This window comes from Pleuronectes platessa, chromosome 20, assembly GCF_947347685.1.
Source record: "Pleuronectes platessa chromosome 20, fPlePla1.1, whole genome shotgun sequence".
NCBI classification, from domain to species: domain Eukaryota; kingdom Metazoa; phylum Chordata; class Actinopteri; order Pleuronectiformes; family Pleuronectidae; genus Pleuronectes; species Pleuronectes platessa.
In genome coordinates this window covers 11,750,194-11,766,173 of record NC_070645.1, presented here as the reverse complement: position 1 = coordinate 11,766,173, position 15,980 = coordinate 11,750,194, and the positions used below count along the sequence as shown (strand labels likewise).

Genomic DNA, 15,980 nt, shown 5'->3' with positions numbered 1-15,980 from the left:
AATCAAATCAAATAAATTTAAAAGCTATTTTTTCTCCTCGTTCGAGGGGACTGGATGTTTCTCACTTTTCTTTTTCAAGTTTAATATTCAAGGCACGGTTGTCAGCTGTCAGTTTAAATGTGAAATGTCCTCCTAAGTGACAAATTTAACGGCAAAAAAAACACAAAGTGTCATGGTGACGTATTTTGCTGCAGAACAGCCTCACTGGGCCTCGACATTCATTCTACGAGTCTCTGAAATTCTGCTGGAGGTGACGGAACACCATTCTTCCTAAAGATATTCTCATGATGAATATGGAGAGCACCACCTAAAATCAGTCTAAAATTTCCCATGGGCTTTTCTTTCAGATCAGTTCAAGTTCAAGCGTCGGCTGAATAAAATGTAATGTTAAAATTAATGCAACACCCTTCCATGCCTGGTTTCAGTTAAGTTGCAAATAGAAGTTATATCTGATGCGATCCCAGACAATCTTAACTGCAGCCTTCAGTGAACTTTCCCCCAGTAAAGATCAAAACTTACCCAGAAGACATTTGTCATTGTTGATAGGATAACACAACACTTGCTTTCTACACCAGTGATGTTCCAGTTTGCAAGAACAAAATGCAAAGGTTGAAATAGTTTTTCACTCACAGTTTAATTGCTACATGTTCATAATTGTAGCTTTGGTGTTCAGCGGTAATCACAGTGCTGGACCGTACAGGGGTCATACCTTTCATTGCGAATATTTCTCGATAAAAATAAGGTACAATAACACCATAGCCATTCCAATGATATCTGTGATCATTCTGTACCCAGAAAATGATAACAAGAGCCCCTACAGCCCATTAAAGCACACAAAATAAAACTTTTTAATCACATGGATTTTGGGATGTCATCATGGCCACACCATAAAAATATCGTATAAATGAGAAATAGAAACATCAAAGCCCTTCCCCACCTTATTGACCGTCCCATCACCTACTTAGGAGCAGCTTCACATCAAGTTTGACTTGTGGTATAACTCAAACAACAGACTTCTCTTAAAGACGTCTCTATAAATCAGTTGCACAGCGATTTAATTCTTTATTTAGGTCTAATTTGCAGTGGATTATGGGTAAAATTAAGGCTGTTTTTCAAAACCAAAATAGATGGATGCGTCGGCTCTTAGCTGTGCATTAAAAGAACTTAAATTCAGTATATCTTGAGTTTTAATGAGCGATGTGTGATATTTTATGGATTCTAGGACAAATTGACCCTTGTTCCACTTTACACACCAATGGAACACATGAGAATAGTCTTTTAATCCTCTGCCATTGTGCAAGTGTCCAAAGAAAGTCCCTGCCATGACAGTACAGCCTCCGCCTAAACCAAACATGTATCCACCTTGTTCAGGTATGAGCACTAAGTTATATCAGCAAGAACAAGAGATGTGAGACAGTAAGAAATTGATGGATGATGTCTTATCAAGTATAAGTAAAATAAAATAAACTCTGCACTTCATCGTGTTTTTCAGTAACACTTTTCCCTCTTGAACACACACAGTGGTTATTAAGATGCTTGTGAGAGACAGTGGTTCAGTCCAGAATCTACAGGTTCCCCTTTCATTCAGCTTGGCGGAGCCTGAACATCCACAGTGATATAAGTGTACAGAATGTCCTTCACAATCTTCTTGACAGTGTAGTTGAGGGTGTTAAACCCATCTTTATCCATGGTCCCCCCGATTTGGCTTAATTTGTAGGGGTTCTCTGGATTTTGCTCATTGTGCAAGTCTCTCAAGTGTTTGATCATCTTGTACTTTCCCGTCTGAAGGTCGGGGCGAGAAATCGACATCCCGCGGAGGCCGATCCGCCCGAAGATATCGTCGTCCTCGCCGCCCCAGCCCCAGTAAGTGTTCGGGAAGCCGTTAATCTTTAGGTATTGCTCCTTGGACAGCGAGGAAACCCCACCAAAGAAGGTATCGTACGGTAGCTGGAAATTAAATTTGTCCATTGCCACAGCCAGGTGTCTGGGATTATCGAAACACCTGTAAAGGTTCCGGTCGTTCATGGGAACCAGGTCTATGTCAGAGAAGACGAAGCAATTATAATCGTAATCCTTAAGGGCTTCCACATAGCCCACATTCATCAGTTTAGCCCGGTTAAACACTCCATCCCCATCCTGGTTGATGACATACACGCCATAATCCAACTGCTGCCTCATCAAGATAGGATGGAGGTAGTAGAGCCAGTAATTCAGGTGCTCGTGTCGGTTTCGGAATGGAATGACAACTGCAACCTACACAAATGAAACAGCTTAGTTAGCAGGGCAAATAATGTGGATAGACGTGCCCTATCCAACAGGGGAAATGAAATAAACAAAATGTATACAACTTAAATGTACAAATATAGTCTACATAAAACTAAGTATTATAGAAAAATGTCATTTAGCAGTAGGTTATAAGTATCAAAGCACAAATATTTTCCCGGCGAGTTTGGTTACAGTCGGTATTTTTTATCTAACCTGGGAAAGCAAATACAAATAAAATGAATAAATGCAACATAAACCTGACATGACACACAAACTTTCCAGTTTTTAATGAAAAACTAAATCTAAATATATTTATCGGTCTGTGTGTAGAGGTTAGAAGATATCGAGCACAAACCTTTTCTATGTGATTTCTTTCTTTAGAAACACTGATTTCGTGACATGAAATCCATTGCTGATTTGCTCATCACGATCGCAGATGGATGATTTCACAAATAAATATAAAAACAAAAAGTGACCACCTGAGTTTTTACACCTGCTTGTAGAACTACTCCTCCAGAATATGGAAGTCTTCACCTACCTTGTGTTTGGAGACACAGTCCGGGGGCTGGTAGCGGCCTCCCTCCCGCAGAGAGGAGCTCACCTTCCGCCGCACCTCATCCAGAGTCATCTTGAGTCTAAAGTCCACCTGGAGGGGACCGAGGAGATCCGGGGGGTCATCGGGGCACGGCTGTGTCCTGTCCACCGGCGTGGTCGCCTTCGTCGGCGTAGTACCCTCCTCCTCCTTCCGGGAGACACTCGGGGCTGGGGATGTCATCTTCGGCTGAACCTCTTGAACAACTGCCGGTGTCTCCAGCTTGTCGTTCCCAGTGGACCCCCCGGGCTGAAGCGGGGCCTGGGGGAGGGAGATGTCTGTCCCGTTGTACAGCAGCAGCACTCCAAAGTAAGACGCACTGAGGAATCCAAAGAGTGTGAGGATTTTAAACACGTTCTTAAGCGTCATCGCTTCACATCCTCCACCTCGGAGAGGACACTGGAAACTTGACGTCTGCATTTCTCTTTGCAAGTCAAACACAATGTCCCGAGACACCAGGCAGGTAGGTGTCTTTTATAATCACCTGCTTCCTGGTTCAAGTAGGCAGTTGAGGACCCACATATTCTTCACAATTATAAATATATTTATAAAACCAGAGACTGGTTTACTAAGAAGAATACTTTTAAACTTTTTTGTTATCTATTTTATTTAGCAAAAACAAATAAACAAGTAAAACAACATAATGTATCCCTTAAACAGCCTGACTCGGTTATGGTTGACACGTTTTTAAGTGTTGATAGTAAATTCAACTAAGAGGAAAGTATTGGTGAAATAGTGCCGTTAATAAAAATCAGTGTGAGGACTGATGCCGTGAATTCAAGTGCTATGTGAATAGTCCCTGTGTGTAGCCAAACTGCGCCCTCTACTTGTGTGAGATTGATTGTGCTGCTTTTCATTGGGGGACTTCTGTTCCAGTTGAAGGACAAGGAAGATCTTTTAAAAAGTTCAAATAGACAATTAAAAAAAGGAGACAATTAAAAATATTATTATTTTACTGCACAGCAAACAATAGTTTACTCGGGTCATGAATAAAGGTAAAAAGGATATTGAAAAAGCAAATTCAATATGTGAAGAGATTATTCGAAGAGGTAAAGGGACAAATTTAAATTGTCAAACTGAAAGATGAAATTGTACAGATTAAGTAGAAATGGAAATAAGAAAAGGGAAACATCTCAAATGAAACTCACTTTACTGATCGATGTTTCACATTTTGAAACTACATCTTTATAACTTTCCACCAAACATTTTCCATGTGGCTTTTCAATCTGTGTATAAATAAAGAGATGCGGTCCAAAGGCTGTTGGGAGGGTTTGAAAGTGTAATTTTAATTAGATATCCCCTCAGAGCATTTTCATGAAAACTTTTCTCTTAATTCTGACTCAATAATCTCCCGAATACAGTAGAACAGAGCAGATTCTTTTCTCAAGTGAATGCAATACACTTCATTCCTCACGTATCCAGTCTCACTATTAAGTAGCAAGTTCCAAACCTACTGTTATTCAAAGTAGTTCAAACAAACTTTATACGTTAAAATACTAGTTTGATACGGTGAAATCAAGATCTCTGTAATCATGTTAATACCCGGCACACTTATATATGTGAATACTTTAAAATCATATCCAGTTACCTTATTGAATATGGACTTAATCATTGTCTCCTATCAAAAGTTACATATAATCTTTTAGGCTGTATTATAAACCTGCCACATTATTTGCACTCCCTCCAAAGTGCCCAGATCGTGAACAACCATCAAGGCGACTAGCCCCACTTCCCTGACACCCACCAGTGACTGGGTGTTAGGGGTCTGCTGGGGTCAAGGCCTTCTTATGTGGACTTCACCTTTGGCGTTAGCCATAGCAAAGCCTGTAAGAGGATAGATCGCATACAAAAAAGAAATAGTTACTAGTCCTATGACCCTTAGTTAGTCCCTCTTACTACTAGACCAGCAGGCCCCCTTTTTTGATAATCTTTGCTGAGTATCAACAAGAGGTGAACATCATATATGCTGGGGTCTTACAGTTTGGGGACACTACCCCCTGATTGGACAGTTAGAGTACAGATGTCTCGTTCAACCAATAACAAAATCCGTTGGAGGCCTTCGCTCACACTCATGGTGCAGGAGTTACATCAAGTACTACTATGTCCATTCCAGGGTTCACTGATGCTAAGTGAGGCCTGCAGTGTATTCCCATGCCCCGTATTCTATCTGCTGATTATATGTACTTAAGCCATAGCATTAAGTAATAAGTAGTGTTACTGACACTAGTAAAATAAGCAAACGTTCCCACATTCCCTGACATTTTCCCAGGACTTTGATGGAATAATGCTTTCTGTCACCATGGGGATTCCGCTTTGTTTTCATTACTGCCTCAGTTATGTGATATGCAGTACACGGTTAATATGTTGACATTAGACTCAAATTAACTCGGGTTCTCGGGGGTGGAACAGCCTGAAGAGCCGAGCCAAGATGTTACGAGACGCTGTTTGCTCAAAAACGCAGTCCTGTGTAACAGTTTTCTTACAGCAACTGTAAAAGCTGAACTATTTAACCCCTTAGAAACCAGACTAAACGGGCACTTTTCCAACCAAATTGTATCATCTGCTTGAGGTGTATGTCCAAGAGGTTAGTGGGGAGGAATTTAATTTCTAGATTATCAATCTGTTGTAAATGTAAACTTTGAAAGCAGGAAATTAAATTAACTGTTTTTTTAGTTCTAAGAAAGTTTTGCTGCAAACAGATGTGTATTTACAATAAGAAAGCGTAAATTCACGAGACACCTAGGGGAACACGTGGGGTTATTTCGTGGGAGGCCGCAAGTGATTCTGCTGCCAAACTTTGAATGGACAACATGTGCGAGTCTACCTACGAGTGCAGTTTTACATGTAACCACTAGAGGGTAGTCTTGTATCACCAATAAACAATTGACATGTAAGCCTCAATGTAGTGAAAGGGAATTAGAGCATCCAAAACACACACACACACACATATATTTATATACACACATACACATACCATGCACACCCATTTATGTGAGTGTTCCTATACACACACACACATATATTGTATATATACACATCTCTTTTTGCAAGAATCCTTCTTTCCCTTCTTAACCACACACTTTTGGGATAAATGTGCCACTGTTTGAAGTGAAACCTAAAGAGAAACCTGATCCCAACGCCTCTATAGAAGGAATCCAGCTTTGGTTTGAACAATTTAATCGAATTTCTTTCTTTCTCTTCCACCTCCACCCACTTCTGTCTTTTGCTTATTTTTGTTGCTCCCACCGATTTGACTTTTAAGAAGGAGGACATACCTATGGAGAGACGTTCACATGCAGAGTAGGAGCTCGTTGGTCGGACTTCCAACAAAAAAACGAAGCTACGCAAGACCGGTGCACCCCTGCTGCTGATTCAGCCGCATGCTGTGGCCTCTCCTTTGGAGCGGGGCGGGGCTGCTTTGTTTGGGACATTTGTCTTGGCGTGCATGCTTGTGGTGTCAGAGGGAAATCTGGGCCTGTGTCATTTCTTAACTAAATAGACAGAATTGTAAAACAAGTGCTTTGCCTCTTTCATGCAACCATTGATTTTCTGTTTCAGACTTAGTCACAAACTAGTTTCTTTGAGATAATTATCTGCACACCACTGACATGCAGATGCTGTTTATCTATGCAAATACCAGGACTTTCTCACACTCATGTTGACTTACTTTGAAATGGGTCACACTCTATTTGATATTGAAACAATTGTGAATAGCATGGCAGAGACGGCGGTGGTGCCAAGAATATAATAAAAGCACTAGGGCTGTGGTGGAGAGGACACAAAGCATTGTTTTAAAATATATATACTGTATATGTCACATGCTTTTGTACATTTTCTTATTTTAAATGTCAAAAGTATCAGTTGCCGTTTTAGTCGACACTCAGAAAATATCCAGAGCAAGAGCAAGAGCCAGGCCAACGCATCTATTCTCCCTCTCCATTCACTATGTGAATAAATTGCATACATTCAGTGTATTATTATTTGCAGTCATATCGACAGACATGAACACACACACACGCAGACACACACACACATGAACATTTATACTCAACCACAGCTCTTAAAACAGCCCTTACAGCCGAGAGAACTCAGCAGTTTAGTGAAACATGATGCCCAGACCATAAAAGTGTGTGTGTGTGTGTGTGTGTGTGTGTGTGTGTGCGTTCGTGCGTGTGTGTGTGTTTGCTTGGTTTTGAGTGGTCTCAGCTGTGTGGGACGCACCGCAATGACAGCCAATCAGAGCTAATTCAGAATCAGAGTGGTTTTGATGGCTCCACGTTCTATACAAGGGAACAAAGTAGTGTGTGCGTGTGCATGCGTGCACACCTCTCAACCTTCCTCTGAAGTCCACCTGCTTCTCATTGCCCAAATGTTCTGGCAAAATCGGCTTTTTGAAATATTAGCATTTGTATACCACGGCTTTTATTTCACAGGCCCCAAACGATGGAATAAAGTTAAATTTGAATAGAAAAATATCAAATAAAATACATTTAAAAGCTCTTTTTGTCTCCTTGTTCAAGGGGACTGGATGTTTCTCACTTTTCTTTTTCAAGTTTAATATTCAAGGCACGGTTGTCAGCTGTCACTTTAAATGTGAAATGCCTTCCTTGGTGACAAATTAAACGGCAAAAAAAACAAAGTGTCATGGTGACGTACTTTGCCGCAGAACAGCCTCACTGGGCCTCGTCCTTGATTCTACGAGTCTCTGAAATTCTGCTGGAGGTGACGGAACACCATTCTTCCTAAAGATATTCTCATATGTAGTGTTTTAATGATGAATATGGAGAGCACCACCTTAAATCAGTTTAAAATCTCCCATGGGTTTTTCTTTCAGATCAGGGTTAAGTGCAGATGTGGTGACTGTGAAGGCCATTTCCTACTTTGTCATCTCTCTCTGGATGAGGACCCTGTCATCCTGTTCCTCCACTCAGTTTTCCCTTTGTTCCTTATATTTATGTTCACCTCTCTTTCTATTGATCATGATCAGTTAAGTGTTATTTCAATAAGCCCTGACTCACAACTCTGTGCTTCCTCTCCCTTTCGGAGATATCTGAACTTTGTGTCACACTACGCAGCTCAATTCACATTGAGCTGCGTAGCCATCTTCTACACAGACACTGTGTAGAAGATAGATGCCATGACTGCTCCCCCAAAGTGAAGCCAAAGTGCTGCGACCGCCCCCTGCTGGCTGACTGCTGTATAGGTCATAAATCATCCTCCGTAAAATTCAAAAGTACATGTGAAACAAATATTTCTCAAACATGTCTTCTGTCATTTTAGGTAGATATTATCACACTTTGGTTTGTTCAAGTGTTTATTTTCATTGGATTTATGTTTGGTTGTAATTAGTTATTTTGATTATATAAAAAATGGGTGAACTGTTATGATTCTGATATATTTTGAAGGAATATTTAATTAATGTGTTTGGACTCTTTGTGTTTATGGACTTTGAATTTATTTGATTTAGCACCTGCTGTTATGATTCCGTACCTTTGCTTGAACTTGAGTCATGTGCATCCACAAGATGGCTGATGGGATAGTTTGACTTCATTTCTGGATGGGGTGATGAAGTGGAAACTTGTTGACCACCTTTATAAACACTCAAGAGTGAAAAGTTATCAAATTAAGTACACACAGTAAATTTCACACACCTTTTGGGTCAATGAAGCACCAGCGCAACTCTGGATTAACTACACCCAAGGGTAAAAAGACAATGGATTTTTATGTTATATTTTAATATTACTGTCGGGTTATTTGTACAAACTAAGGTATATCATATAATGTTGTAAACACTTTTTATTCACTCCTAAGTCCTTGTAAACATTGTGTACATGTCACTATGTCTTACTGGTGTTACTGATTGTTTTTAATATGCGAGTCCTGTGCAGGTTTGAATGTCCTACCCCTGCCTTTGTAGCACAATGTTTTAAAGTAAACTTGTGCATGAACTCTTCTGTCAATAAGTGAACCAAGCCTAGAACATTAAGTCATATCATCTGAGAGTGAGTGTGACTGTTTGGAAGACATGTCATCCTGCATTGTTAGTGCTGCACCGACATTAATGACAAGGAAAATCAAAATAAAGTCTATTTTTGTTGACCAACGAGTCATGGTGCATTACTGTCCCCAAAGGCTGTATTTATCTCCAGTGGTCTGAGCCGCCAAGACCCTAACAATGACATATTTGGACAGGAACAGGAGACCCCATCCTTCATGGTTACAGAAATGGCTTCTTGAAAGAGCAGGAGGACAAGATGGAGACCACAGCTGATGAAATGACAAATGTTCTTAGAGGAAGAATCAGGAAAATGGGTCTATTTGAGGTTTTAAATTCATACAGGTGCCACACGTTCATATAAATGAACCTAAAACGTGAAGTAGAGCATATTTGTCTGCCCAGGCCCAACAGTCCCCTGGAGTTCAATCAACATGCACCAGTAACACCCCTCATACACCAGTCCTCGAGATGGGCCTCATTTCTCTTTGAGCAGATCCCATTATTCTCTGGGAAATCTGATAACGCATAAATCTCTCTCTTACATCACCCAAAACAAACAAATAAATATAAATAAATTTGTTTTCCTTTCTCCGCCTTTGAACCTGTTACTCAAAGCAATTCATTCATCTATTTATTTATTTTGTTGTTGTTTTGTCCCCCTTTTTCTTTGTCATCTGCCATTCTGATTTAGTATTGCCTGTTGGATTTTTGTGTTGGATTTTGTGTTACTTGTTATGTGTGTTTTTTCGTGAACTATGCAAAGTCTCTTGGGTGAACAGAGGAAAGCAGGAGCAGGTGTAGTAACACCAGAGGAGGACTGAGACAAACATGAGGAAACCAGACGAACCCAAAAGGAGGAAACTTCACTTTAACTCCCGCGAACCAGAAGTAAAACCTACTCCACGTGTTGTGACTCAGCTGTTGTGACACGATCACTTTCAACCCGCGTGTGAGTTTCAGATCGTCGACACTTGGGTGTTACAGATCTGAGACCAGGCCCCCGAACATCCAGAACATGAAACTTCTCCCCGGTAAGAAACTGTTATGCGCGATTTATTTCATCATTAGAGTTTTACAAGTTAACGAGGCAGCGTTTCATTCACCATGTGGAAACAACGAGGTGCAGGTGGATTTGCGTGCGCGCGCGTGTGTGTAGTGTTGCAGTTGTCTTGTTTGGCTTGTTTACATATCCTCTGACTTCTTCTGTCTTCATGTACACACACACGGTTCAGCTGGAGATGATCTGACTTTCTGACATCGATCAATCAATCAATCAATCAATCAATCAGTCAATCTTCATTTGTACAGCACCTGTCATGCAGATTATTTCCGTGCAGTTCAAAGTGCTTCACAAACAAAAACCCTTAAAACCAATTTTAAGAGCTGTTTTATCCATATTAAAAATAGATCGAGTGAAGTTTAGAGTAAAGTGAATCACACGGGAGGGAAACCTACTAGAATGGTACAGAGAGTGCAAACCTCGGCCAAGGACCTAAAGTCCAGTTTGTGAAAATAATTTCTACCTCCAGATTTAAATCTGTATTCACACCAAATTGCATGCACTAATATCTGTCATCGAGGCTGTTATAAAGATTCTTGAATCTTAAGCAAAAAAGATCTCGCAATGATAAAGAAAAGTGATAAAATTCTCTCGAAACAGACACCACTTGGTCAGGATGGCACCAACATTTAATTGCTGCTCGTCCTTCCTCCAGGTTTAGTGGAAATCTAGGAGTTTTTATTATAACCCTGCACAGGGAGGGAGGGGGGGGGGGGGGGGGGGTCTTGTTCATGAAGCAGTCTACTCTTTGCTGGAGGACCATTTGATTACATTTGCATTCTTGTAGTTGGGTTTCTTATTTCAAATTGTATCTCTCCATCTTGTTGACACCTCTCTCTCTCTCTCTCTCTCTCTCTCTCTCCCCCCCTCTCTCTGTGTTATCTGTAGTGTACACAGAAGCTTTTGCTACAAAGCTCAGCTTTTCAATGGCTTTCTTGATATCTGGTTTTTATTTCATCCTGTTTTTTTTATCAGATAACTATACTGTTGCCATGTAATAAGTATTTGCTTATAAGTCGGATATTTATACTTCCCACACAACACAGCTGTGGGTGTGTTAAGTTTAACAAAGGTAATATAGTCAACATATGGTATATAGGGCTGTCAGGTTTTACAGGAATCAAGTTCAAACAAATTTTATATGAAGCACAATTTATGCGTATGTATTTGAATAACCCCCCGGCTGATAGTAGGCGCCCTCTGCTGGATCCAGAGGTAAACTAACTCAGACAACTAAGGAGGACATTTCACATTTAAACCGACCGCTGACAACTGTGCCGTGAATTTTAAACTTGAAAAAGTAAACTGAGAAACATACATTATCACAGTGAGAATATGATCTCGCCCCCTTTTTCGACTGAATTTTGAATGAAAAGGTCCAATAAGTTGTTAACTGTGTCCTAGTGTTTTACCTCATTGTTTAGTCAGACTTTGTGCAACATCTTAAAAGACAGGAGCGTTAGTGCTGTGGATGGTACAGATCTATCTAAAAATATTTTCTTCATGAACAATTTGAACAGGAAATATATTTTTTGATGTTTCAACACAAATTTGGGTGCGGTCATGTTGTCTGATCCACCCTTTGATTTTTATCATGCTTCGGGGAAAACACTGGGCTCTGCTCGGGTTCGGACACAAAAAACAAAATGGCTTTCAGGTTCGGGTCAGGCGCGGCTGGTCTTCTCTCTGGCTTGGTCGGGTTCTGATAGAAGGCGTCGTCTGGAGCCACACTCTGAAGTGGCCACGCTCTAAATGCTCTCGTCTTTCAACAACGCGCTCACATTGTTAAAATAGAGCTCGTCAAGTTCAAGTCACGAGATGTGGGGCCACGCTCGGTCTTTGCTGCCTGTGATGGGTTGCAGTAACTCTTCAAGAACACTTGTAATGCATCTCCCAGGACCTGGGTATCTGTCTTCCTTTTGTGTATTACTGCGCTGAATTAATTTCTAATAAATAATGGGAAGTGATCCGCGCCGTTAGAATCTCTGACAATCTTTGAATCGGGAAGCAAGAAACGCTTCTATTACTGCTCCTCTTCTTCCCCCACTTGTTCTTCTTCCCCCGTTCTCCCTCCTTCCTCTTGACATGTGTCACATTTTGGGCTCCTGCTCTCGAGGGATAAATGCCAGATTACATGGTGTAGTATTTTTATCCGTAGTACATTAACCGGCGGAGCTTACAGCATCAAAGCTTGGAGGAGATCAGCACACAGGCGCGTGCATGGAAACACACACACATAGACACACATACACACACATACACACACACGCACACATGCAGATCCACACTCGTATCAGAACTGAAACAGAGTGTAAAGTGCTTTCTTTGATCTCTCCCACCCTCCTGTTCCTAATTACCCTGGTGACACACATACATGTCAACACACACACACACACACACACACATACACAGACACAGACACACAAAGAAATGAATACATCCTGTGAAACCACAAAATCTAAATCATTGAAAAAGTGATGAATTAGACGTCCTATATTCCAAACTTTTCAGGGTGCGTGAATGCACATTACTCATTCCGAAATTATGGAGACATTACATGTGTGACGCAACAATTTGCTTGTTATAGTTGATTTCTTTTCCAGATTTTCGAGTATGAACAGTAAACAATTCGTTATGGATAAGTGTGTTTTACAGGGTTTTGACGCTATATTCTATTTTGTGTCTTTTATGTGTGACTCTAGTGGAGGCAAGACAAACTGTGGAGTCATTTTCATAGCGTGTCCTGTCGTGTTTAGTGATTCATCTTAGTAGATTCAGTGGGTTTACCTGCTTGTGACATGTGTGGAATAAACATGGTTTGTGTTTCAAACTGTATAATGGTAGCAAAGGGGATTTTTTATTTACTTCAGCGGGACACGTGTGAGCCGTGTCGTGGACCAATTTTTCGCAGTAACTTTACTAAGAAACTGAAAGATATTTATAGCCTCTTGATTGGACATCTTTATATTTTTCACACAAACTCAACAATGCCTGTAGGCGGCATTTCGGAAATGACACAAACACTAATGATTTGGCATTTTAAAATGATCCACTATGTTATATTACCCACTGCTAAAGCTCATACACAGCGATAAGCCATCGGATATTTCCCCCAGTTTGAATCCGATTTACTTTAATTATTCCTTTTATAGCTTTTCTTAGTGCTTTTTTCATGCAGTCCGAAAAGGAAGCATATCTCATTAAAGTTCCAAGCCAAATAACAAAATAGCAAAGCATTGACTACGGAATACAATCCAGAGAAATTATAAAATGGCAGCAACATTCCGCTGCCAAAACCAATTATTATTTATAGATTGTAAACTCTGAGGTTATTGCTCTTACGATATCGATGCCCATCGGCTATCGTCTAACGATGAACTAGTCTCTGGGGGCAGCGGACAATATTTTGAGACTTCCTTGTGTATAGCGGACATCCGGGGTCGAGATTTACATTTACAACAACTTTCTTTTATCACACAAGGGCAAAGTTTCACCATAGAAAACTCTAACAGTGATACTTTTTGATGCTGTTTTAGGTCTAAGTTTAATTTTGGCTTATCTCTATTAACTACTATCTGCATATGAATGTAGATCTATTAAAAAGCTCTAAGCTGATGCATTTCAATTTCGATGTATTCCTCCTCTGCTCTCCAACCGGATTGTTTACCTGCAGGCATCTCAAAGCCCGCTCAAACGTGATTGGTCGAACTAGAAATGGACACCAGAAGGCTTCCTCACCTAAAATGTTGTCCCTTGCCGACAGGCTCTGCAATTGCACGAGGAGTATATTACTTCTATGCTTAAAGTCATTAAGGTGAATACTGAATACATTCTGTATAAATCGGATCAATAGCTGAATAAAACATAAACCAAAGAATAGTCAAATGTATTGAATAAAAAGAAAATCTGTTACCTAAAATCACCAAAGGCAAAATACCATTCCAGGAAATATGAATAACACTCTCGTTCTTAAAAATTGCTAATTGGCTGCTCGTCCATTTCGTTCAAATGTTGAGAATTTCTCACAAGCTCACTGGTCGACGGCAGGACTGGACGTGGGCCGCTCACCTCATCGAGAGCAACGCCTGCTTGAATTTGGGGCCTGTCAACTGATCAATAAGGGCATCTTAGTTTTGCTTTGTTTCCAGAACCGTAGCTTGATGTGTGCAGAGCCTTGCCCGATTTCACGAGGTCACTCAGAGCTCGGAGCAGTGAGGAGAAGAGGGTCTTTCACTGGCTGTGTGTGGTGTGTTGTAGATTGAAACTGTGTGTGTGTGTGTGTGGGTGTGGGTGGGTGGGTGGGGATAGCTGCTTGTGGAGGCAATGCAGCATCGGTGAGTGGTTGAGGGGCTGGATTGGCCCTCCAGTACATGGTGTTTGGTGAAATCATTAAGGATCTACTCAATGAGGACCTCAGGCTTGTTTCCATATCGATCAGCAGGTGAAGAAAGGTGCTGTTGGTGTGTGTGTGTGTGTGTGTCTATCTCTGCTTAAAGGTAGGCAAGTGTGTATCTGATCACCTAAAAATCCTTTGAGGCAAACTTCGACCCTTTTAGTTTGACCTTCACCCTTTGAGGTCAACTGCTGTATTATTCCAGGCCTCACTCACAGGCTCCAATATATCACCAGGCCTTAAAAAAAAAAACGAAATTAGATTATCATTTTATTTATCATTAAAATGTATATGCTGTTTGATAGAGCCTCAGATTATCTGTTGTGCTCCCAGTCAAGCAAAATGAATTATTTGCCTCAATCAAGAAGGTTATGTGTCCATGAATGTACGTTTTGGTTTGTTATAGCAAGATCTTGAAAAATCTAGTGGACAGAGTCCCACACTATTTGGTGGAAGGATGTGATATCTGTCGTGGAAGAACCCTTTCAATTGAGTTAAATGATCTATTTTGCATCACTTATTCTCGATAGGGTCTCTTGCTGTTGTCCAGTTTCTTTGTGCTGCTTGCTCTTTGGGTAAATGAGAGTCATCTGAGGTGGAGCGCCGTGTTAACGTCTGTCTTTGGTTCTCTGTGTGGGGTACGCGCTCCCACCAGGGGTAGCTGACAGGAGATGTCTGTGGCTTACCACACACTGAGTGTGCCACTCTTCTTTAATCTCCCTCCCTCTCGTTTGCTCTGTGTTTCTCTCTCCCCATCTTAATTTCTCTCAACTCTGACACGCAGAAGCCTTCCATCCCATCTTAAACACTGAGCTAATCCTTCAGCAGGTTTTCGGGGGGGTATCATGCTGTTTTGGGACTCTCCGACTGACTCAACGGTTTAGTATCATAATGGCTGGTAAACACCTGTCCAATTAGGCTGATTGTGATGCACCTCAAACTGCCAGACAGTTCCTGTGGTACTGCACCGAGATTTAGCAAAACATATAAGTACCTCTGCTCGAATTGGGTGTATTTCTTTTTTTTTGCAGTTTCGTGACAAATGTCTTTCTGTAAATCCAGGTTTAGTGAAGGATAATTGAGGGGACTTCAAGAGTCAGTTGTCAGAGAAGGACAAAAGCCTTTCCACTAGAATTAAGTCCCGACGTCAGTTTGCTCCGTGTCACAAAAGTGAAAAAAAAAATGAAGTTGTCCAAGGTTTATGAGGAGTTTTTTTCTTTCTTCTTTTTTTTTTAAAATTCAAACACGTCTAAACTTAAAAGTAGTTCACTGGCTTTAAGATTTTGATGTTTTTCATTAAAAAAAGTAGCTGACGAAGAGGTGACAAGATGAGAAGAGACATTTTAGACGGAGTATATTTGGTAACAGAAGATCACTCGGTTGTAGAATTCATACGCAGGGTTTTTTGACAACTCAGTCGCAACGTTTTGTGGCATATTGTAGCACTGCTCTTTGAACCACACAATACAATTATAAAAACCACGCTTTCTGTCACTATCACCTTATTCATATTTTTCCTCCCTCTCCTCGTCGGCAGGCAAACGTACAAAAGGGTTTTGTATTTGATCAGTGCCAAGTTGTCATGGCTCACGTGTGCACAGGAATAGGACGTCTGGAGAATGGAAAGGGCTGAGCGACGTGGACCTAAAATCATGTCTCTGTATGTTTGTGG

The 15,980-nt window shown here is 40.8% G+C and overlaps 1 protein-coding gene across 1 annotated transcript; it reads right to left on the bottom strand.

Moving 5' to 3' along the window:
* Nucleotides 1-638: 638 nt before the first annotated feature.
* Nucleotides 639-3,290, bottom strand: LOC128425828 (beta-1,4-galactosyltransferase 1). The gene is made up of 2 exons (XM_053412654.1): nucleotides 2,804-3,290; nucleotides 639-2,253 (listed from the first exon to the last, which is right to left on the bottom strand). Exons 1-2 carry the CDS (start codon nucleotides 3,275-3,277, stop codon nucleotides 1,585-1,587), a joined length of 1,143 nt encoding a protein of 380 aa, XP_053268629.1. The 5' UTR covers nucleotides 3,278-3,290; the 3' UTR covers nucleotides 639-1,584.
* Between the last annotated feature and the right edge of the window lie 12,690 nt (nucleotides 3,291-15,980).